This window comes from Cygnus olor, chromosome 3 (genome assembly GCF_009769625.2).
Source record: "Cygnus olor isolate bCygOlo1 chromosome 3, bCygOlo1.pri.v2, whole genome shotgun sequence".
In the NCBI taxonomy this organism is placed as follows: domain Eukaryota; kingdom Metazoa; phylum Chordata; class Aves; order Anseriformes; family Anatidae; genus Cygnus; species Cygnus olor.
The window spans coordinates 81,251,051-81,274,815 of record NC_049171.1 but is presented as its reverse complement, the minus strand read 5'-3'; the positions used below and the strand labels follow the sequence as shown (position 1 = coordinate 81,274,815).

The window sequence follows — 23,765 nt, the reverse complement described above, 5'->3', positions numbered from 1 at the left end:
CTCTTGTCATCACTATTGTTGATTGGGGATTTCTAAAACATCATAGCTGGTGTTTAATCTCACCAGATATCTCTCAGATGATAACATTTCTTTGAAAAAAAATGAAATCCTCTTTGCTTTTAGAGCTGATCATGATTTCTTTACACCATTTTCTCCAACTGCACCTTCTATTAGGCTTTATTCTAGTCATATAATTGAGAAAAATAAGACTGGATGAACTGCTTGATAGTTCAACGAGTACTGGTTACATTCAGTGCAATAGAAAGATGGCATATGTGCAGACACATGTTTATAAAACTCCATTTGCTGACAGCTAGAGGGGTTTGTATGTGTCAACAGCTGCCAGTTCCTGTATTCATATAAAAATGGACAGCAGTATTGACAGAAATCTTTATGGCAATAGTATTTAAAACATGGCAACAAAATATATTTTTGTAGTATCTTTTAACATTACATATGGACTCAAGGTAATGGCATGAAGCTGTGTTAGGGGAAGTTGAGGTTGGATACTAGGAAAAGGTTCTTCACTGAGAGGGTGGTTGGGCACTGGAAAAAGCTCTCAAGGGAAGTGGTCACAGCCTCGAGCCTGCTGGATTTCAAGTGTTTAGACAACACTCTCAGACATCTGGTTTGATTTTGGGGTGGTTCTGTGTGGAGCCAGGAGTCAGACTTGATGATTCTTGTGGGTCCCTCCCAACTTGGGATATTCTATGTTTTCAACTTTTCTCACAAGAAAAGTTTACAGATGTCACTTGCAACTGTCCAAAACCGATTCATATAATGCTACAAATGCATACAACGCTTACAACTGAAGATACTACACAACTAATACCAATGTCTGCATTTACACCCATATAGACTATTCACATTCAAACTTCATGCATAATTTTGATGATAACCAAACAACAAATAACAAAAAATATCTGCACATTAAGAGATGTTATTTACCCTAATCCACGAATCATAAGTTTCTCTTCCTCTTTTCCCATCCTGACACTGAGCAAGGAACGTATTTGGCCGAGGGATGCCAGAAGATTGATTGTGTCTTCCACAGACACACTATTTATAGTATAGGTCTTTGGCAGGGCTCGAACCAAGCCACCAATACCATCATACTGGCGATGAAGCAGTACAAACATGGCCCTGACTAACTCTGGGTCTTCTATTACTGATTCCTGGGCCCAGCGCACCATTGTGTCTGAAATCAGCTGTTGAAGAGTAGCTGTGAAGAAAATACATAAATCACACAATTACCATTAATTACTCATATCTCTGCCAGCAGTTCCTCAGAATGCATTATGCACCATGCATTGTAATGAAATCAATTCTCAAGCACTTTTTCCTTAGTGTTTCTTTAGCAGACTATCAAAGCAAAGTATAATCAGACAGTAAAAGCAGAAACATCTCAAAAACAAAAGCCTACATTTAAAATTAAAATTAAATTTTAATTTAATTTATTTAATTTATTAATTGTAATTATTAATTAATTAATTTAAATTTGAAATTAAAATACAGGAAATAAATCTAATAAAATAATATTTATATTATATTATTATAAATTATATATAATATATTATATATTATAAATTATTATTTATAAAAATAATATATTGTAATAAAAACAATAACAATCTAATAAAAAACTATGAAGACATAGAAGATGCTCACAAACTAGACAGATTTATTTCTACATATTGTTTTTAAGATTTTTGCAGGAATTCAGCTCTCAGGGTTTTTCTTAAATATTATGAAGTGAGGAAAAATGCGCTGTAGCATATGTAAATGCTGTATTACTTATTTATGGCTCTAAGCTGTGTATCCAGTCGAAATTTTGTAATGTACAAAATGGAATAATTCAATTTATTCCATTACCAAACAAAAAAGACCTTCAAAAGAAATAAATGAGAAGACTCCAATCAAAGAAATGTGATATCAGTGTTTGCATAATTTGAACTCATTCTCTAATGAAGCAAGAAACCTATATGTGATGTTCTGACTGGCAACAACTGCAAGGATTTGGGAAAGTTATGTATGTTAAAACACAAAAAACGTATAACAACAGTTAAGATTTGAGACCATGCTTTAGAAAAAGTACTCAAGAACTAACAGTGTAGGCAAAGTATTTGATGAGGACAAGTGAATGCTGTTCTTTTTCCTGCCTAAGGGAACTTCAACTGAGGTCTGCAAGACCTTGCCATATCAATCTGGGACTCTCTCAAGATATCCTGGTAGTTATACATTAGAAAATCCTACCTTTAGTATTCACCTAGCTAATCAATTTATATCCATGTCAAGCAGATAACAAAGGAAGTTTGATAATCCCTGCTAAAGTTCAACAAACTTCCTGATAAATATTCTGGTGTTAAGACAGTTTATGCAGGGCAAACATCAAAAATATTTTCAAATTAGAAATTTATGTGTTGAGTGTAACACTATTTTGGAATAAACTAGCTGTAATTTCAGTCTAAACTCAAACCACAGAAAAGTGAAAGTACTCAAAGAAAGATACTGACCAAGAAGGGACAGGAGTTTAAAGAAAAGACAATATTTGAGACTTTTTGCAATGATGTAGTAATACAGAGTAAGGGGAAAACAAAATGGAGCACTGTATTTCATTATTGTTGTCCAAACACTGCACTATACATATTTCCACTGTCATACCACATAGCATTTTTTTAGAACAGAAGCACTTAAAAAGTAAGTAAAAGGGTGAAATTTGTTTTGGCTGATACTTCAGAAGGTACTAGGACTGAAACAAATAATAACAAAAATGGACATGGTATTAAAGTTTCCTTTGTTCTTTGTGAAGAATCACATAAACAGGTTGTTTTCTCCTGTTTTAATAAATCCAATACTATATCCCATTTGCCCATGGGTCTGGCTGTATCTTATTTGCAATGTAGAACCCAAACAGTGTAGTCATCACCGTAATGACTTGTGTGGGCACTTATTTCCTCTGATGAGTTGTACAGAACTAGTTCCGTATAATATTGTCTTTCTACTAAGACAGAAGAGAGACAAATTGGTTTTGTAGAGTTCTAAGCTTACTACAAGAAAAAAAAAAAAGGAAACTAAGATTCACCACCACATCCTGTATAAACCTAGCCTCTAATCATCTCTGTGATAATGAAATAGTTAAAATCTGCAACGCTCGAAAGCACATTTTTAGGACAAAAATATTACTTCTTAACACTAAGCAAACACTAATAGCTGGCAGCTAACTAGTCTTCTCATTATAAGTGCCATGACAAAAATCTTCTCATCCCATAATGTTAAGCACTTACATTATGCAACCAAGTTAAAAGTTCAGCCTCCCTAGGAATTCTGCGTAGTCATTGAACGAAACCAAGCTTCTACCGAAGTCAGAACATCTAAACTATACGTCCCAAAATTAGTTCTTGCTAGTAGGGTAGTCAAATATTCAACCAAAAATTCATTCCAGCTAGTAGCATAGCAGCATCAGAAATTAAGACATATGAAAGTGCCACCATAATAAAGGTAAAATAAATAAATAAATAATACAGAATTGACAAGTAAAAAAGGTAAAATTCCATAATCTGTTGGTCCCAAGTACAGAACTTGGATGGCACCAGTAATGATTCTTATCAAGATGGAAAGGAAGAAAGTTTCAGAAAAATGACAGAGCAACAATCACACTCTTGGATTTCAGGTTGAGTGGGAAGTCTTTCTCCTTGCAAATTAGGATCCAATTGTGCAGTCTTCTTTCAGCTGGCAACCTTCATGCAAATACTGATTTGAAGCTGCTGCAGCTGGTTTTATGAGCAAATTCTCACAATCAGGACCTTGCTACAATTATTGTCTGTAATAACACCACAAAAAGCAAGAAACATTCTGTAAAAAATATGACTAGAAAAAGGATCAATTGTGAAAAAGACAGTAGAAGTTTTTCACTACATCCATTGGAGAAGCAAATCTGTCTATCAAAAAATCTTTCTATCGTAAAATGTCATTCCAGCTGAGCTTGTTTCAAGTCAGAGCTATAAACTTTAAAATGCACAGATGTTAAAATATATGAACAACTTCCTCCCCTGCTTTTTTTTGCTATTTGGAATTAGGATACAATAAACTGTGATTTAATATTGCTTACAGGATGTCTTAGCATCATCATCAACTGGCTTCTCAGCTTGCTTCTTCTTCAGATATGTAACTTTTTCCATAAGGTACAGGAGGCGACCCCTAATGGTTAAATCACTGCTTCCATCCAAGGATCCATCTTCATCTAGTTCAATTCCTGAAATCAAAAATATATACTAAATAGTAAAAGACTAAAATTAAACAAGTTGCAGCCTTATTTTTTATCTTGTATGTACAAACAATCAAACTGAACTATATTGTTCTGCTCTATTCTATCTTTTTTATTCTACATTAAAAAAAAAAAAACAACTTGGTATGTAGTATGCTTAACCAGAAATCTGGGACAATTGCAGATTAGGTATATATGAAAGGCAGGAAACTGCAGACAAAGGATCATGTAATCTTATTAACTTACTGTATAAATTGTGTAGTATGATACATAAAATACGTAGGTAAATACATTCCTGTGCTCAGATCTCTCAGTATGGATGTTTCCATGCTAACGCTGATTACTTCATGACTTCACATGTTTCAGACACGTGAAGCCCAGAACTATATATATAATGCCTACTGACACAGTAGAGCTCAACCAATAATAGCAAAGCATATAAGACTTTTAGGTAAAACATAACATAGAAGTGAAAGAACTAAAATTACAATAAATATAATTTGTAATGACCATCAGAAGAAATCAGCCACCTTCATAATACAGTGACTATTTCATATGATATACTTTATAGGAAGTTCTAAAATTTCAGAGAAAATGTGAGACTTTACAGAACCATGGTCTTGCTGAGACAGTATCTGAAGGCTCTACTCTAGTCTCCCTGCTCAAAGTAGGTTCAACTAGAGCAGGTTGCTCAGGACCACATTCATTCAGATTTTGAGTATCTCCTAGGATGGAGGTTCCACAGCCTTTCTGGGTAACCTGGTTCTTGAGTTCACATTATACTTACAGTAAAAAATAAAGGGAAAAAAATAATAATATTAGGTTTAAATAGAATTTTCTTATTTCATTTTGTGTTCGCTATCTCTTCTGCTGTCACTGGATACCACTGCGAAAAGTCTGTCTCAGTCTTCTTTATTTCCCCTGCCCCATAGGTATTACATGCATTGATACAATCTCCTCCACGAGCCTTTTCCTTACATTAATCAACCCCAGCTCTCTCTGCTTCTCATTATGTGAAAGACAGTCCAAAAATTTAACCATCTTTGTGGCCCCTCACTGGACCTGCTCCAGTGTGCCTGTGAATCTCATACAGGGGAGCGCACCTGTTGGCTCTCTTTGCTGCAAGGGGCCTTCACTGCTATATATGTTTACCTTGTTGTCCACCAGGACCCCCAGGTCCTTTTCTGCAAAGCTACTTTCCAGTTTGGCCATGTTTTCAATACACAGAGCAATTAATTCTACTCTACTGTATGCAAATTACTATATAAAATTATTTTTCTACTTGTAGACTATGCAAATTACTAATTCTTCATAACGAAAAGAAAAGAAACATAGTGACAAAACTAGACCAAGTAATTCAAAAAGAGTAGAACGATGCTTAAAGACTAAACAAATATAGAAAAAATCAAGAGATAGATGAAGCCTCCTCTCCTTTCAAAAGTTATTCCTAAATTCTTTAATTCATCTAAGTTTTTTGTCAACTGACAGTTTTCTTCGAATTTTCCATTTTTTCCCCTTTTTTTCATTTAAAATAAAGATACTTAATTTGAAGCATCATAATGCACCTTTATAAAGTTTGTGAATGATACCAAATTGGGATGGAGCAGAAAACACATTCCAAGGCAAGAAGTTCAGCAGGTTACAGGAGTAAGCTGTCAGGAAACTCATGAGGTTCAGCAAGGAAAAATACTAAGCGTGACAGTAACATCTGGGCATGAAGTTGTTAAAAAGATTTGCAAAAGAACTTTGAGCGTCATGTTGGACGAAAAGCTTAACACCAGTCAGCAGTGCACTCTAGCAGCAAGGAGAGCTAAAAGTATCCTATATTTGCAGAAACACAGTCACAAAGGGAAGTGATTATTCACCAGTACTCAGCATTCACGAGACAACATCCAGAATGATACATGTAGGTTTGGGCTACCCAATACTAGAAACACTTGAAAAACTGCAGGGCATCCAACAAAGGCCCATGAAGATGACTAGTGGCTGGAACAATTGTTCTCTAAGGAGAATAAGGAATTGGGCTCATTAGCCTGCAGAACAGAAGCTTTCTGGGGGACCTAACAGCAGCCTGTGAGGAAGACATCAAGAAAATGCAGCTATGCTCTTTTCTGAGGTGAACAAAATACAGCTGTCGAACTAAAACAGGCAGGGTTCTTAAACAGACATAAGGAAAAAAGAAAAAGCTCCTCTTTTTTACTGCAAGCTGCATATTTTTATTTGACAGTATTTACTGTTGACATAGTGTAATCTCTAGACTACTTCGCTGCTTTTTATTTCCCTAAAATTATTTAGGAAGACAGCTTCTAATGCTAATGTAATTTAAGAAGTAAAAATATTCAGTAACAGGACTTACCACAGTGCGTCATTAGGTCTTCATGGAAATCCAAGAGCTGGTCCTGAATTTCTTCAGGACAAGGACAATCATTTTTATCATCCTTAAAGTTCAGCAGCATGTTAATCTTAAAAGAGAGAACACATAGGAAAGGCAAACAATACTGATTTCTAAAGGAAAAATTTTGGAGTCAAAAGAACTCTGCCACACATCAAGCAAAACAAAATGGTCCATTGCAAGCTGTACCTACCTGCTCCTGAGGTGGTGATCGAAATTCCTTTGTTTTTCTAGCTGTCAAGGCAGCAGACATGTTCAAGGCCTGCATCACCTCATTGTACCGGAAGCGCTGATTCTCTTGAAGCTTGGCCACAAAATCATCCGAAAATGCTACAATGGCTTCTATCCGGTGTCGTACCTGGCAATCACACAGGTACTGGAGTAGATGACACATCTGAGGAAAGAGCAACACAAAAGTAAGAAGAGTAGGCTACTCAAGAAGACTCCTCTGCATATTAATACAAATAAGGATAGATTCCTTACAGAAGCAGTCACTGTCAAATAAACTGAATGAAATCTTTAGTTTAGTCATTTTCATTTTTGTTCATATAGCACAGTTTTCATTCATTGCAGTTTTCATTTACTGCATCTGAAGTGATCTACAATACATCCTACACCAGGAATATCTGCCATCTGCAAGAGATTTATGTGCCCTGGACATATAAAACTCCAATACAAGTTATGAGACAATGGATTTATTCATTGCTTCTATGGAATTTCTTTTCTGTCTGGATCCACAAACATGAAGAAACTTCATTGAGAAAGTAATTCTATTTCATGAAATGGTTGTTTGATCATTGTGAACAAGTTTATGTCATCAGAAAGATACTAAATCTTGTTGTTTCCTCCAAGGAAATTACTTCGCTATTAAACCACCATCAGACCTCTGTATTCCTTGACAGGGAAATTACCAGGTGAAGAAAAAGGGATCTGTGAATAAATGGGAACAACCACTAACACAGCAATATTGTTACCTGTAGTTTAACAGGTTCAGGAAGTTTCATCTGAAGCAGTCCTTCCTTTGGCACCTGCTCCCCTCTGGTTTCTTCCTCCCCTTCTTCTGACTTGAGCTCATCCGAACTCAGCTCCTTCTCTGAGAAATCACTTTCATCCTCCTGGCTCACAGCTTCTTTGAAAACCCTGGGCTCAATCAACTGCAAGATGTGTTTCAGATCCCCATTGTGGAAGATGCCCATAATTAGGAGAGTGTAAAAGAGCTTGATGAGAGGAACAAACAGAAATTCTGTAGAACCTCCAACTGGATCCCTGACATGGAGGCTGCCCTCCTGAACAGCTTCAGTTAGCATCTCTATTGTTTTGGCTTTTAGGATTTCAAGAGGGAATTCAGGACTGAACTGAAAGCATTCACTGCTGATGCTTACAAAACTTGGTGAGGAGAACTGCATTCTTGGTCTCAAGGAAGTGCTAAGTCCTATACCAGGAAGGCCATGTTTTTTGTTTTCATCAGGAAACAAGGTAATACTCTTGGTCTCATCTGTCATTGGGACAATAAATTCATTATTCATCATTAACCTGGCAGTTGCATAAGTATTGAGATGGATGTCAATAAGTAAGTCATAATATCCTGCACGTAATAATCCTGGCATATATTTATTCTCAATAGCATATAGGAGCTGAGATTCATCCACATGGCTACACATAGCATGGGCCACTCGGTTGTTCCCTAAAGCACAAACAGCTGAATATAATCGGAGGGTATGGTAGTGAAATTTCAGCAGTTCTTCTTGTTCTGTCAGCTCTAAAATATCAATCGTTCTGCAGAGAAAAAACAATACAGTAAATTGCTTATCAGTGCAAAAACTTACTTAAGAGAAGGAATTCAAAATTCTTCCTAAGGATAACATTGGCACAATATCATTTCTAGGGATGGACTTTTTCCACTTCTCAACTGTCATGTGAGAAACTGTCAACCTAAGAATCAAGGACCAAGAACACAGTTTAATCAGACAGATATTCAAGTTGCTCCTGAAGTACACCTTCATCTACATTCAAAGGGGAAAGATCAAACTAAATTACTTAACACAGAACAATTCTTCATACTACAAACAAGAATTTGGATAAGTGAAAATGATTGTTTTTAAACTAGTACAAGTTGAGATATTTGTCATTTATTGTTTTTAGAATTGGGGTAGCAAAATGGAAACAGATTAACCAGTTAATTTGCAGAAGGTTAATTTGGGTGGATTGTTTGTTTTTTTTTGTTTGTTTGGAATTCTTTCCAAGCTTTTAAGTGATCTTAATTTCAGGTTTAACATTGGGCAAAATGCTGAGACATTTAAGTAACAAAGAAATCTCAAAGATAAATTTTTCCAACTGTTTAAATTTAGGAAAATTAAAGTACTGGAATAATTAAATTGGTCACAAATTTTTAAAAATATCAAAGAAAATCAGATCTTTGCCTACCTTGCATATTATCTTTAATACTTTATAAACATACTTTCCTTCTTTTTTTATTCAAAATCTACATGTACTGTTACAGACTTTGGAGAGAAACTAGGAGAGGTTATAAACAAAATAATAGGATGCAAATTTTAAAACACTGCAAAATAAAATTAGATTACATTTTCGTATTAGCTAAACCAAAACATATTGCCTTTATTTACGTGTGTTATAAATACAGAGATAAAACAGAACAGAGAAGGACTTGGGCTTCTCTTACAAAAAACTTCTATTATATAATCCCAATTTATCCCTGATATACTTTTACACAAAAACAACATTAACCTGTTTTCTTCAGGAATGTGAAGGGCCATGAACTGCAAAGGATTCAGGCACTGTATCATCCAGCCTTGACGTTCACTGATTCGAGAGACGTCAACCTTCAAGAAGTGGTTTGGCACTCTGCTCCAAAGCACATGAGTCAGAAACTGGACATGGAGACGTGGAGGACATTGAGACACTGGGTTTTTGTGTTCACTTTTGAATAAGCCAGCAGACAATGGCATTACATTCTGGAGAATTCCAACAGAAGGGACAATCAGTTTCCACATCTTTACCAACAAAGGAATATACGATATGATATTTCTCAAGAAATATAATCAACACACAGCACAGTACAACAGAAAATTTTCAGTAGTTTGTATAACCAGCTGGTAACAGTTGACAGATTAGCAGCAAGAGAGTATTTTCCACTTTTTTTTTTTTTTTTTTAAATAGCAAAATTTGAAACAGAAACTTGAAAGCAATGTGTGTTCTTCTTGGACCAGAGACCTGAACCTGTCTCTTCTTTTACCTCTTTTGATTTGTAAGTCATCCATATTTCCAAAGCACAGAAGTCGATTACAGCTCAGTTTTACTGAGTTCATAGGTTAAGTGTATCTCAAAACTCTTTAAGACCCTAACCTAATCTGCAGAGAGATTTGCCTTGCTGACCTGTGATTTCTTTTCATCATGAAGGATGAGATTCAGAAACTTCAATGGGACTTGCAATATCCTCTGTCAATGCTAATCAGTTACAGCACTTGTCATCCAATGTACTATATTTTAAATACATAAATTAATAATAGAAATAGCAATAGTGCAACCACTTGGAATAATGAAAATGGGTCCAATACCAAGAACATATTTTGTGCAACAATTAGCAAAAATAATATATATATATATATATATATACACGATACAACATAGTCCTAAACCTGCATAAAACACAAACATTATTTACCTTTATTCTACCCAATTCAAACTGGAAAACATTGGGGCTTGTAGCTTGAGCAAATACAGCAGGAAATAACTTCGTACTAGGTTCAACCTACATAAAAGAAGCAAAAATATTTAATCACTTAAGACAATAAAACAGCGTTACATTAAAAAAAAAACACAAACCTAATATCTGTATGGAAAGCTAATAAGTGCAAGCCTCTGAATAACGCTCCAGAAAGTACAAATAGGAGAAGGAAAATACTATTTTAGCAGTGGCAATTACTTTTTCTTCCAATCTTGTAACAAACTTTCTAATAAAACACAATCCAAGGATTCAGTTTCCCTCCTTCCCATTGGAAGCCATCATCAAAGAATACTTACCTGATAGTACGTGCCCAGTTCCTTGCCATTAGCTGTGAAGGTCAGCAGGCCACTGGCAGCATCAATTAAGCAACCAATTTCCAGACCATTATTATTACGTCCTTGTCCAGGGCTCATGCTCTCTCCTGCGCACACCATATAGCAGTTGCTGCGCTTTATACTGAATGTCAAAAGACAAATATATTTATGGATGGTGTGTAAACTTTATGTAGTGGCCTAAAAGAACATTGTACAACTGCAATCAACAGGGTCTTGTGGCTGAAAACAGTAGCATAATCATTGCCAAAATTCAATGAAACTTAGACTTCATAATTGGAAAAAAAAAAAAAAAAAAGATGACAAAATATTAACTAGTTCAAATCTGTTCTAAAATTCTGAGAGAGAAAATGAATTTTTTCATGTTAATATTTTAAACATGCCTAACACAAAGCAAATGGACTTTCTGACATGGATCACAAGATGAAATGGTGAGAGGTGCTGTTGCACTAATTCATGTCTGCTCAAAACCAAAAAGTTCCAAAAATAATACAAGCTATTTTACTCTACTTTGTACCTGTTCAGAAATCAATAGTTACAGGAACATGGCCTGAATGACTGAACCTACATTAAAAAGCTGAATTACTCTTTTACTTCTCAGTGTCTATTCATCTGATTAGGCCATTAATCCTGTTTCTTTACAAGCAATAAGAAAATACTATACAGTTAAAAAAGGACCACACTGCCTGTCCTCTTTCTTACTATAACTTTTTTTTTTAATCAACTCAACTACATTAAATAGAGTGGATTTGCAGTTTATAAATTATTAGTTGCCTTTGTGAATTATAAAATATGTAACATTTCAGGTAAATTGTAACCAACCTCTCATGAACCTTTCCTTTTTCATCTCCCAGTGTCACTGTGACCGTACGCACTCTGTCCAAGTCAAAGCTTGTGTCATACTGATGAAAGTCAGAGGTAATCCAGCCTACCCAGACATTAGCAGGTTCTTGGCCAGGAAATATTCTCACTGAATAATAATACTGTAAATAAAAATAATAATATAAATAACCATTAGTTAGTTGGTTTTCCGATATATCAGTTTGATTCATGATACATTTGTTGTAATCTGAATATGTCATCTCTTTAAAAATAGCATAAGCTTGTTCAAGTGCAATTCATAAACAAAGAAACAAAAGGATACTAATACTAATCAGAATACAGTCTACAAAAATATGCAAGTTAAAATAAAACAAAAAATGGAAAACAGTACTGATGAAGTATTGTATTTTAGGCTTCCACATCACAGCATCATAGGCTATTTTTGTACTGCAGCTGCAATATTTATACTGTAGGTTACTGTCAGTTTCTAGTATACTAATACCTTTTAGAAAAAGGAAAATATATCTAAAATAGCAGCTTTATTTTTCTTGTCAGAGAAAAATGCACAAAAAAAAAAGTATTACGTTCACTAGAAACTCCAAGAAATAGATGCTGAATAAAATTAAGATAGATGTGTTCAAATGGCCCTGAACACTTACCTGTTTGCTTAATGCAGTTCTTCCTTTTTATTCCATTATTCTGGAACTATTTATTTTTTCTCTTTTGGTGTTGTTAACAACAGTTTCAAAAACATATTCTATTTAATTTATGACTTTCCATATGTAAATGGTTTTAGATTGACAGTCAAGTCAAACCAAAAGGAACGTAGCAGTCTCAACTTCAGTAGAGCAGGACTACTGAAGACATTTAAATAAAAAATTTTGCCTGAAAATTAGTTTCTGAAACTCTTACAAGCAAATTCTTGTAGTTATACAAAAGGCAAACAGCTAAAATATAAATCCTATGTTACCATACCGTGGAAGTTTGCATCAAATAATCATAGTCATCCCTATCATCTGCTAGCACATCCTCGGTAAGCCGTGCAGAATGGCTTGTGCTATAATCTGGCTTTGTCCTCCTGAGCATAAATCTGTAACAAAATAAGTAAAATCAAAATCAGAATCTATACAAAAGGCTCAATAGATTAATATATATACACACAGTAGTTTTGTACTAATACTTGTCCTAGAGTACATATCATGCGGTGATCACAAAAGCATTCAAAATAAACCAAATGATAGGTTCCTACTAGCTGGAAAAGTGTTTTCAGTTTTTGGCTTAGTTTTAATCTACATCTTGCATATGAAGCAACTTAAGAATATGAAGGTTAATTGCCCCTCTTACTGTATTATATCCAATTACAATACAGCAGAATTAGGGAAAAATCTCTGCAGACCTGACTGGCATTTTCTTCAACCATTTAAAATAAAAAAAAAAATAAAATAAAATAAAATAAAAAATAAAATTAAAATAAAATAAAATAAAAATTAAAATAAAATAAAATAAAATAAAATAAAAATAAAATAAAATAAAAATAAAATACTAATGTGCTACTAACCTTTGTTTAAGACGTGAAGGCTTTTCTTGAACATAATCTTTATGGTTATTTAACTCTGATTTTGTGGCATCTTTTTCTCTTTCTGTCCGGTCAGGCACTAGATGACCATGAGCAGTTTTCATTAGAACCTCAAAATCAGAATCAGCATCATAATCCTCCAAATCATTCTTTGGGCCAAAAAGACCAGTGCCTGGTAACCCTCCTGCAGCTGTTCTGGAGAACACCTCAGCACATTCAATAGGCATACTTAACCGAAAAAACATGACGTCTGTTTTACTGTTCTGTGAACCAAAGGACTTCTGCGTGACCTTCAGGCAGGGACAGCTGTCTATGGTGCCATCAATTCTCATCACCTATCAAACGTAAAGACGCAGTTGTGTTGAAGCTGATGCTTTGCCCCGTTAAACATTCAAGTTATATTTCTAGAATAAGCACCTATGACTAGCAGAGCTTGCAACTGTCAACGGTCAAATGCATTGTAATTATTGTATGGTCATTTTAAGGTGAAATTAATACTATAAGGAGTTCCTTCCTTAAATATGAAACACTTACAAAAGAATGTTATTTCTCATCATAGTTCTGTGCAATACAAGTCTAACACTGCCCAGAACAACACAAAACAACTAATAAAGTATACATGCACAACAAAGAATACAAATCTCTTAAATATTATAATGTGATAAACATCAGCTGAAAGACAGTTCCTATTTCAGCAATGTCAGAAAGATTTCATGGCAGACTTCAAAGGCATTAATTCAATTTCAAGATGCACAACTGATTGGGACATAAGTGTCGACACAACAGGCTAATAAATATTTATTAAACTCAAACCCATTTAGTTACGGAATATCACTTTAGAAAGTGTATCCACCAGAACACAAAGTATCTGTTATGCAGAAATGCCCACTTTCTGGAACTTGTTTATAAGCACATTTCCCACTCATTGTACCAGGAACTCTTAAAAGGACCTCTTGTAGAGTTTGTCTTGGAGAACCTCATGGTTACACATATGACAGATTTCATGGGTAATACCATCAACCAAGGAACTGCATTATTTGCAACTTCACTGAATGTAACAAATTTGTAATAGGAGCAAGGTTTGTCCAGAACTGGGTCAACATATCAAATTTAAAATCTTGTCTAGAAGTACAAAAGCAGAAAGATAATTAAAAAAGACTCATGGAAGAAGTGTCCAAAAACATCTTAATAGGATTACAAACCTCAATATGTTCATGATTTTGTGGCACTGGTAGAAACTGAGGGAGTCTTTTACTCAGCCAAATGGTGATGTCTCTGTTTGTATTAACAGCAAAGGGTTCATACCCTTCCTGTAAGCCACAGATAGTGAAAAATTTTAGAGTGCTGACATCTTTTCCAAAGTTCATTCTTCCCACTTGAGATGGGCCCAGGCTGCACACAGGTAGAAATCCTTAAAACAAAATGAAAGAATATGTGGGTTGTGCACCACAAACATCAGAAAAATCTTTCTCTTCCATAAACACATTAAAATAATTTTTAAGAAAGACATAAAACCAAACAGTATAAATGCAAGCAGCTAGCTATAGCACATGGCCATTATATGTCACGAATTACTATATCTCAAATATCATTCTGGAAATAAAGCTCTCTAATATCCATTAATCTCTTCACAACTCTCAACTCACTTCACAGAAATCTAAGAGTACTTCATGGATTCTGAAAACCAACACTTGGTTAAACTCTCTGTTAGGTGATAGAGTACTGCCAATTTTACTTCAAGTCTAAAAATTTTTGTTATTCCTCCTAAAATTCCATTAGTTACATAGTAATTTGAGAGATCCTAAAAAATTACTATAAAAGTAATATAGGTCTCATCCACACAGCTATATTAGTGGGAAAAAATGCACCAACAGCATGCTGCAGATTAAAAAAAATAGTAATAATTCATTTTAAGAGTTCATACCACTCTGTGACTCTGGATAATCAGAGCTGACAATATGATACTGTTGCTTCATTGAGCTTACGTTAGCTTTTTTTTTTTTTGGTGGTGGTGGTGGGTTTTTTTGTTGTTTTGTTTTTATTTTTGAATCAGCTTCACATCATCTGTATGCATCTATATCTGCTCTCCTACTGTTTCTCTAGTACAGGGAATTCACTTTTGACTCCTTTGCACTTTTTAATTTGTTTATTTATCTGTGCCTGGGGTTCAGAATCATGAAGAACTCATCTATTCCACAATTATTCTGGCTCAGGTGAATCTAACAGGTATTGAAGGGTATAAGGACAAAATACAACTACTTCCTCAACTTTAGGTTGTCCAGATAAAAACAAGGCAGAACATCTGTTCATGAAATGTTTGTTAGAGACAAAAGCAAACTTCACGGCACAGCACCATTTACAGGAATGACTGTTCACGAGATAAAAGATCAGTTTTCATTATCACCTTCACTTTTTTTTCTTTTTTCTTACAGATACTCAAGATTCATTATCATGTGTATGTGTACCAGGCATGATACATTTAAGGCCATAGACTATTAGTCATAAGCTCAAGCCCACATATTTTATTTTATTTTATTTTATTTTTTATCTTCACAGGAAGGCTTTTAAATCACAAGGCATCCACTTCTCAGATAACACAGATTTTAGACAACATGATTAATGTGTATTCTGCTAGTGCAAATACACTGATAGAAAATAATAAAGAGTATTTTCCAGAACTAAATAGAAAAAATCATATTATAAAACACACATAACTAGGCAAGTTATATTTGCTTATATAGATACATACCATGGTAGACCCTAGCAGCTCTAGTAGAGAGAAGTTACTAGGCACCCTGCTAACTTAAAGGAGCCTATAAGCTATTGCAAGTGTTTTTAATCAAAGACAAAAATCATAATTCTTCTTCAATAACCTTATGAATCTCAACTCATCATTCAAGAACAGTAACAGCCTTCTGCAGACATCAAGTTGTTTGAGAAGGGACGTTCACAGAAACAGTTGTGACAGCATGAATCCTCACAATGTTAACCAAAAATGATGTATGATTTGCTGTAAGCCACACAGGTATATGCAGCCTAAAATATGTACTTTGTCTATCTGAATCATATCACAATTTAATTTCTCATTCTTATTAATGTAAAACATTTTCAGATATTTACAGGATGTATGGCACCCACATTAATAATCTTAAGAAGAACTGTGCTTTCCCCATCTCAAAAAGGGTTTAAAAGAACTGAAAATGGACAACAAGAATGACTGCTTTCTTATCAGGAAAATTGAAGACCGTAGGATACTTCAGCCACAACAACATCAACAAAAAAAATAAAGTATCATAACACCACCACAATTTATGAGTGACATAGAGAAGGTGAACAGTAAGTGATTTTTCAATCTCTTTCAAAACAAAAATTGTTATCAAAGATATTGTTTGGTAGCAAGCTTCAAAGCAAAGGGAGGAACATCCAATATTTTGGATAAACTTCCTATATTTTCTTACACAGAAATGTTGTTGAATTCTCTGTCACATAGCATTACTTATGCAAAAAGTTTACATTGATTCAAAAACTGTTTAGAGAACTTCATATGAAAAATAAATCCATCACAGCTATTCAATACATATCAACTTTGGCTCAGGAAGTTTCTGAACCAGAAATCACTGAAGGCTGGGACAATGTGTATCAAGGAAGTTATTGCTGTCTGCTTCTCCTGCTCTTACATTTATCCACATGCACTTGCTATCCACTGCTGTTGAAAACAAAATAACAACCTAACTAGACTTTAGGTATATTCAGTTATATTTTGATAAGAACATAGATAAGAACAAAAGCTAAAACAAGTGTTAAAAGACAAGGAGGTGCAAACTGATCACTCTTAAACCTGCAATATATATATATATATATACACACACACTTATGTGTGTATATACATATGTGTGTGTATACATATGTATGTATATATATGTGTGTGTGTGTGTATATTATATATATATATATATACACACATGTATAAAAATGTGGCAAGGTTTTGGTAGTGAGGGGCTGCAGAGGTAGCCCCTGTGAGAAGAATCCAGAAGCTGCTAGATAAGGGCCAGTTTCAGCCAGCTCCAAAGGGATCAGACACCGCCCAGAGCCAAGCCAGAAAGTGATGTTGTTTGTGCCTCTATGAGAGCATATTTAAGAAAGGAAAAAACTGCTGTGCAACTGTAGCTGGGAGAGTGAGGAGTGAGAAGCAGCCATGCAGACCCCCAGGTCAGAGCAGAAGGATGGCAGGAGGTGCTCCAGGCATGCAGCAGAAGTTCCCCTGCAGCCTGTGGAGAGGCCCCTGGTGGAGCAGGCTGTCCCCCTGCAACCCATGGGTCCCACGTCGGAGCAGATCTCCATGCTGCAGCCCGTGGAGGAGCCTCCGGTGGAGCAGGGGACCTTGGGGGGAGCTGCTGACTGTGGGGGACCCGTGCTGGAGCAGTTTGCTCCTGACAGATGGACCCCATGGTACGGAGCCATGCGGGAGCAGTTCTTGAAGAGCTGCTGCCTGTGGGCAGCCCCCACAGGCTCAGTTCGGGAAGGATGGCATCCTGTGGGAGGGACCCCACGTGGAGCAGGGGCAGAGAGTGACTGTGAAGGAGTGGCAGACGACAAAGCATTAGGAACTGACCGCAGCCACCATTCCCTATTCCCCTGTGCTGCTTGGGGGGAGGAGGTAGAAAAGGATGGATGGAGGAAAGGCGTTTTTAGTTCGTTTTTGTTTGTTTCTCACGGTTCTAACTTGTTAGTAATAGGTAATAAATTTCTCTAATCTCCCTATGCCGAGTCTGTTTTGCCTGTGACAATAATTGTTGAGTGATCTCCCTGTCCTTATCTCAACCCTTAAGCCCTTTTCATTGTACTTTCTCCCCCTTTTCCTTTGAGGACAGGGAGTGAGAGAGCAGTTGTGGTGGAACTCAGCTGCCCAGCTGGGTAAAACTACCACAATGTATTTAGGCATTTTTAATTTATTTATCTATACATAAAAAATGTTTTTTGCTTCTGCACAGGTCAAACATTTCATGTAAGGAAGCCTCAATCTCTGTATCTCCATGCAGTATAGAAAAAAAGCTGATTAGACAATTAAATGAAGTCCAAAATCTAAGAAAAGATTATATACTGTACTCCTGAAAACCAAGTTGTATATATGACATGAAACTAAATCAATTCCTAGTATTTGCTCTTCCTGAATAGAATACAGATAACAGTACATAAGCTATTAATTCTTCTACTTAAGCATTTTCCTGTGGGATCAGAAAAAACTATGTCACAGATGCATTCAGTCTTAGATATGAAGCAAATAATTTCCACACACACAAAAAAAATAATAATAAAAACATAACACTTTAAGAATCACTAAAAGAAAACAAAGAAATTCAGAACAAAATTCCTATACCGGAAAAATTCTCATTGATGTAATTACTCAATCTGGTATTTTCCATCAACTCTGTAACTGTAGCCAATATGTAACCATGATGATAATCTCTCACCAACACAAATTTTATTGATGCTAGAATGGTACTGTACAGGCAGCTAACTCCTGCAAGTAATCATTACTAAACATAAAGTGTTGCTCTGTAGGAATTGAATATAAATACTAGTGTCAGTCTTAAGTATGGAAGCACTAATTTCTTTTCTGGTGAAATTCTGCACTGTCTCACATATACCATATTTGTCAGTAAGGTTGTTCAGGACTATTCCTTATTTGGTAAAGATATCGCATCTACTTCTTATAAGGACTATGCATGTCATGAATACAGACTAACATTCAAGCCCCTTCTTTAAATGGGTATCCAGACATTTTAGATATAATACTTTACAGATGGAATGCTGGAAGCTACACAAAAACATGGTTTACACATGATGTGGCTCTTATCTGCAGTTACATTACTGGGCTGCAGAGCAAACTTTTTATTTTAATTTATGAAATAGCACAAATGAAAAGAGTTCAATACTACCATCAGAAGAATAACTCTAGCATTCTCTGTCACATATGGCAAAAGTATAGCACAGCAACACTTCTTATAAGGTTCCCTACTTTTGAGGATACAGGATGAACTTTATGACCCGATTTGTCAAACACTGAGAATAAACAGGTCATGCTCTCCGTGAGCACAAGTTGATAAAACAAAATTTGGGGTGCACAGTGTACTTGTTCATATTTACAGTGCAAAATTTCCTACACAAGTGCATAATAGAATGCAATTACTGTTTAACAATTTTACTTCTGAGAATACATTATTTCACAGGCAGATTAGTCTGTCATAAATCCCAAAGAGCTCCACTTGTTGGCAGTACAACCTAAAATACAGCACACAAGTCTTAGTAAATTGGCAGACCTCCATATTCCCTTTTCACTGTTCATAAGTGAATTAAAACTTCATAGTCAGACGACATCTTTTAAAGCAGGACGCTGGGCTCTGCCAAATCTTTTATCTAAACTGAGAGGTCTTTTCTGCAGCAGCACATGGCATGCACACAATTCACTGATAGAAGTAATATGCAGAAAGGTCTCAATGCTTTTAAATAGAAGCTATTACCAAAAGCTAACCAAATCCAGCCTTAAAAATTTGAAAGCTCTACAAAAGTAAAATTTAATTTGGTTATTTCATATGTGTGTCTGTATACACACACACATATATACAGATGCCCCCCAATGAAGTGCACACAAAATACCCATAATATAATTGACATTTGTATACTGTTGTATTATAAAATCTGAGGTCAAAAAGAATATTCCTCTGAAAACAGAATAGAAGATCTTTGAAAGTTAAGCTCTTTCCTATAAACATGACACTAGAAGAACTTAATGTGAATTAAAGGGCTATTGTGAAAAATCTGAATGGCTTGACGCTAACATGAAATTTCTGACATGGCTACCAAGGCCTTGGTACTCCATCTCAAACCTGAAACTATTTTAGCCATTTTAGAATCAACAGAGATACTTTTAAAACTGAACTTGCAGCTAGAAATGAGTACCATGAAAACTACATCACTGTAATTTCATCAACTTTGAAATCAATGTAGTGATCAAACTGCTACCTGCAGAATCTCATGAAATTCCAGTTTCTCTCAGAATCCCTCTCTACTCAGCAGAATTATGCTGCCAAATAGTTGGACAATTGTTATAATTTCATGGCACCAGGATGATTTTGTTCATATATCACTAACACTATGACAATTAAGGCATCCCTGTCCTTCAGCATGTTACCATAGTATTTAAAAAAATCTGTGGGCAGTAATCTGTAGGCTAGCGAACTGGTGGCAATTATATCATTTTAAATCAGATCAAGTTTTTCCTAATTTCTATGGTACGCTAGAAGAAGAAAAAAAATATTCTTCTCCCAAAGTACTCCTGAAAGTAAAATACTCTGAAATACAGATCAAAGTCAAGTGGTTAAAATTCAACCAGGGAAATATCTAATTGATAGGTATAAGATTCATCTTTCCACGGGAATAGGGATCAGTAACCCAAAAGCACCATGTGGGATTTTATTGTTCAAAAGTTTTTTCTCTCAGACACAGATATATTATTTTACAGATGTATAATACATATGACAAAATGCATACCTACAAAAGAGAAAAATTAAAACTTAACAATTTTCTTTATATTCAGAAATTTTAATTTCTGAACTAATGGGATATAAAGAAAATATTTAATCTTTCCTAATCTTCAGTAAAACATAGCTGTAGCCAGATTCTAGACAACACTAGATGCCTCCTAAACATAGCAGAGGTGTCTGTGAAGGAATTCCTCCAAGTTCTCAGAAGGCCATAAACAGAAACAACCTATATTCAGTCACACACTGTTGCTATATGTTATCCTAATTAGCATGCTCCTGTCCCTGTATCAGTGCAAATTCTTAGGTCCTTTTTAAACACAGAAATTGCTTAGTCACCTTAGACCTCTCAGTCCAATCTGTGCCTTCTGTGTTGAAACTCATGAGAGGAACAACAGAGAATACAGCCTTTGACTCTCTTCCCAGATCTGTCAAAAGTATTTTGCAATCTCATAACCTATGGCATCGTGGTAAACTAAAACCTGCTTTAGGACTCTGAAAACTGGACCAAGAACACCAACAAACAGGCACAAAACTCAATCTGCTGGTTTATAATTTATGGGATCAGGTGTCATTTCTCCTCCAAGAGCTGTAGAAAAATTATAACTGGCTTAAACTTCCCACCATATTCTTTCACTAATTTGGCAGAAATCTGATAGGGTTTCAGTACATGATCTGAATAACGTGTATCATATTGTGACCTGTTTAAATCATGAATTCATAGGCCTATACACAACTGTGCAACATATAGTCAAGAGTCTGACTGCAAAACTTGGTTGCAAATTTCACATCAAATACCTTGCTTCATCCTTACACCTAGGATGGCTCCTTTCCAAAAGCTTGATACTAATCAAATACAGTAAAAGACAAGGCTTGGTCCTATAGGCCACACAGAGAAACTAAAGATAGCAGCAAAATCTGACAGTGCTGTTGGCTTTCTTAATATATTAGCAAAATTGACAAAAGAAGAAAAACATTATTTTTAGGGATTAGGTAAGCATAATAACACATTGAATGGCATATATTCTTCTCTTGATTTTTATCTCTACCATGCTGTGAAAAATGTGACCATCTTTGTGAACGAGTACCCAGACTACCACTACTTATTTTTTGTTACTACACCAATTCATTTATAGTTTATGCAAATACACTGAATATGCCACAATAAATACTCATAGTATAAAATTAATTTACAAAATATTTGCAAAATGAGTGAAAAAATCAAATTAATTTATTTTCAGAACCCCATAAGACTGCTGTTAAATATACTAACATTGTTTTTAGTGTGTCTAAAAGAGCTACTACGGATCCACAACACACAGCAAGAACAGAAATTCTGCATTGAAAAACAAAACAAAGTCCACTGAAATTAGTTTTTAAAAAATCTCATTAGGTTTTAAAGCAATTTTCTTTTCCATACAGGGGCAATTCTCTGTGGCAATACAGAGAGAAACATGGAGATGCAAAATAGGGACTGTGTCTTCAATTAAAGAACGTGGATTCAGCACTGCATCCTAGAAAGTTATCATAATTAATAATATTATATGCTGGCTAGAGCCACTGAACTCTAGTGGTTCTTGCCAGTTATGTTGATACTATTTCCTTTCTTCTTTTGAACATATACAGTCTAGCATACTTTAAACTACATCAAGAAAATTGTGCATTTAGCATGTCAAGCTAAATAGCTAAATTTCACTTCCTTTTTTACCTAGAAAGGGGAACTTAAAAGAGAACTGGAACAAAAAGTATGTTAACAGCACAATATATTACAGTACTTACCATCACCAACTTCAAAGTCCTTGAATGCAAGTTCTGAACCTGAGTCATCAAGAAGGATTTCACCATTTAAGGTGAACATCATAGTGTGTTCATTCATGTCAACCATACATCCAACAACATCTCCTGCCAGCCATGAGCGGCCAAAATGCTCATTACCCTGATGCCACCGCTGTGCCTGTAAAGGATTTCAAAGACTTTCAAAGAATAACAGTGACAATGTATGTGTTCATCTCCCTTTTAGTGATTAAAACTAATAATTAGCCCCCTCAATTAACACAGCACTAAAATTAAAACTTCCACAGCATATCATTCCAAAACAATGCTTGTGAATACCGCAAGTTAACTTTGAAAATGGAAATCCGACAATTTACTTCCTGCAAGCACTTCTCTCAAATATATTCTAAAACGTTGCTACGTGAGCTGACAGGGCAAATTGCTATTTCAACATTTTAGTAAGAAAGAACATGGCTTATTTTTATGCAGAAGCTGCATGAGAGACTTGTAATGAAAATAACATGCTATCAGTTACGTTAAATAGCTGTTTCACAAACTTTTTTTTTAACAATTGTTTTTGTTCAATCTAGTGGCCTATAAATTCATTGCTTCCAAATAAACTTTGTTGTTTCCTTAAATATAATTCTAAAACTCTTGCATACAAAATAAATTAAAATTCTGTCATAACAAATTTTGGAAGGAACAGAATTGTCTGTGGATGGGATGAACTCTATAAGCTTCTGAGAAATACCACAGTAGTTCAGGGCATGATTAATGATTTGTACGACTGACCAAGTCCAAGACTGCAGGGTTTTGGATGGGTAGCCTTAGCTGGGGTCTTGGATTGAAATTCAAATAAATGAACATCTATAAAAAACTATTAGAAACATACATACAACAAAACAGTGTTAATAACAAATACGTTCACAATTCATATATTCCATCACTGCTAGATTTTTATCCTCTTTTATCCTTCTTCAAAATCCTACCAAACAAATGAGGCTTTCTGTGTATCCCGAAGGTCAAAAACAAGCTTTTATCGAACTAAGCAGAGAACCCACTAAAATCAAATACAACAAAACAGCTTTGTAGATTGAGACCTAAAGGTCAAAAATTAAGATGCAGAAAGCGAACTACTACTCAGCTATTTTAGTGAAGACACTGGTCTTCAATAGTTTACCTAATCCAATTAGGCATTTTATAAAACCAACTTTTCAGTTCCCTTTTTAAGGCGTGTACTTGAATAACACAAGAGTTGGAAAAAACAAGAATAAAAATCCAATAACATGGATAAAATACAGCTAGAGACCTTGACCTGAC

The 23,765-nt window shown here is 35.2% G+C and overlaps 1 protein-coding gene across 1 annotated transcript in view; it reads right to left on the bottom strand.

Annotated features, from left to right (window-relative positions):
* RYR2 (ryanodine receptor 2) overlaps window positions 1-23,765 on the bottom strand; it is a 416,366-nt gene that overhangs the window by 129,699 nt on the left and 262,902 nt on the right. The window contains exons 29-41 of the mRNA XM_040551914.1: window positions 22,452-22,626; window positions 14,334-14,542; window positions 13,114-13,466; window positions 12,531-12,645; window positions 11,556-11,716; window positions 10,698-10,857; window positions 10,339-10,425; window positions 9,402-9,628; window positions 7,631-8,432; window positions 6,850-7,050; window positions 6,621-6,726; window positions 4,109-4,252; window positions 949-1,222 (exon numbers count right to left, since the gene is read on the bottom strand). Of these exons, the coding sequence (XP_040407848.1) occupies window positions 949-1,222; window positions 4,109-4,252; window positions 6,621-6,726; window positions 6,850-7,050; window positions 7,631-8,432; window positions 9,402-9,628; window positions 10,339-10,425; window positions 10,698-10,857; window positions 11,556-11,716; window positions 12,531-12,645; window positions 13,114-13,466; window positions 14,334-14,542; window positions 22,452-22,626 (3,014 nt within the window). The remainder of the gene's footprint in view (window positions 1-948; window positions 1,223-4,108; window positions 4,253-6,620; window positions 6,727-6,849; window positions 7,051-7,630; window positions 8,433-9,401; window positions 9,629-10,338; window positions 10,426-10,697; window positions 10,858-11,555; window positions 11,717-12,530; window positions 12,646-13,113; window positions 13,467-14,333; window positions 14,543-22,451; window positions 22,627-23,765) is intronic.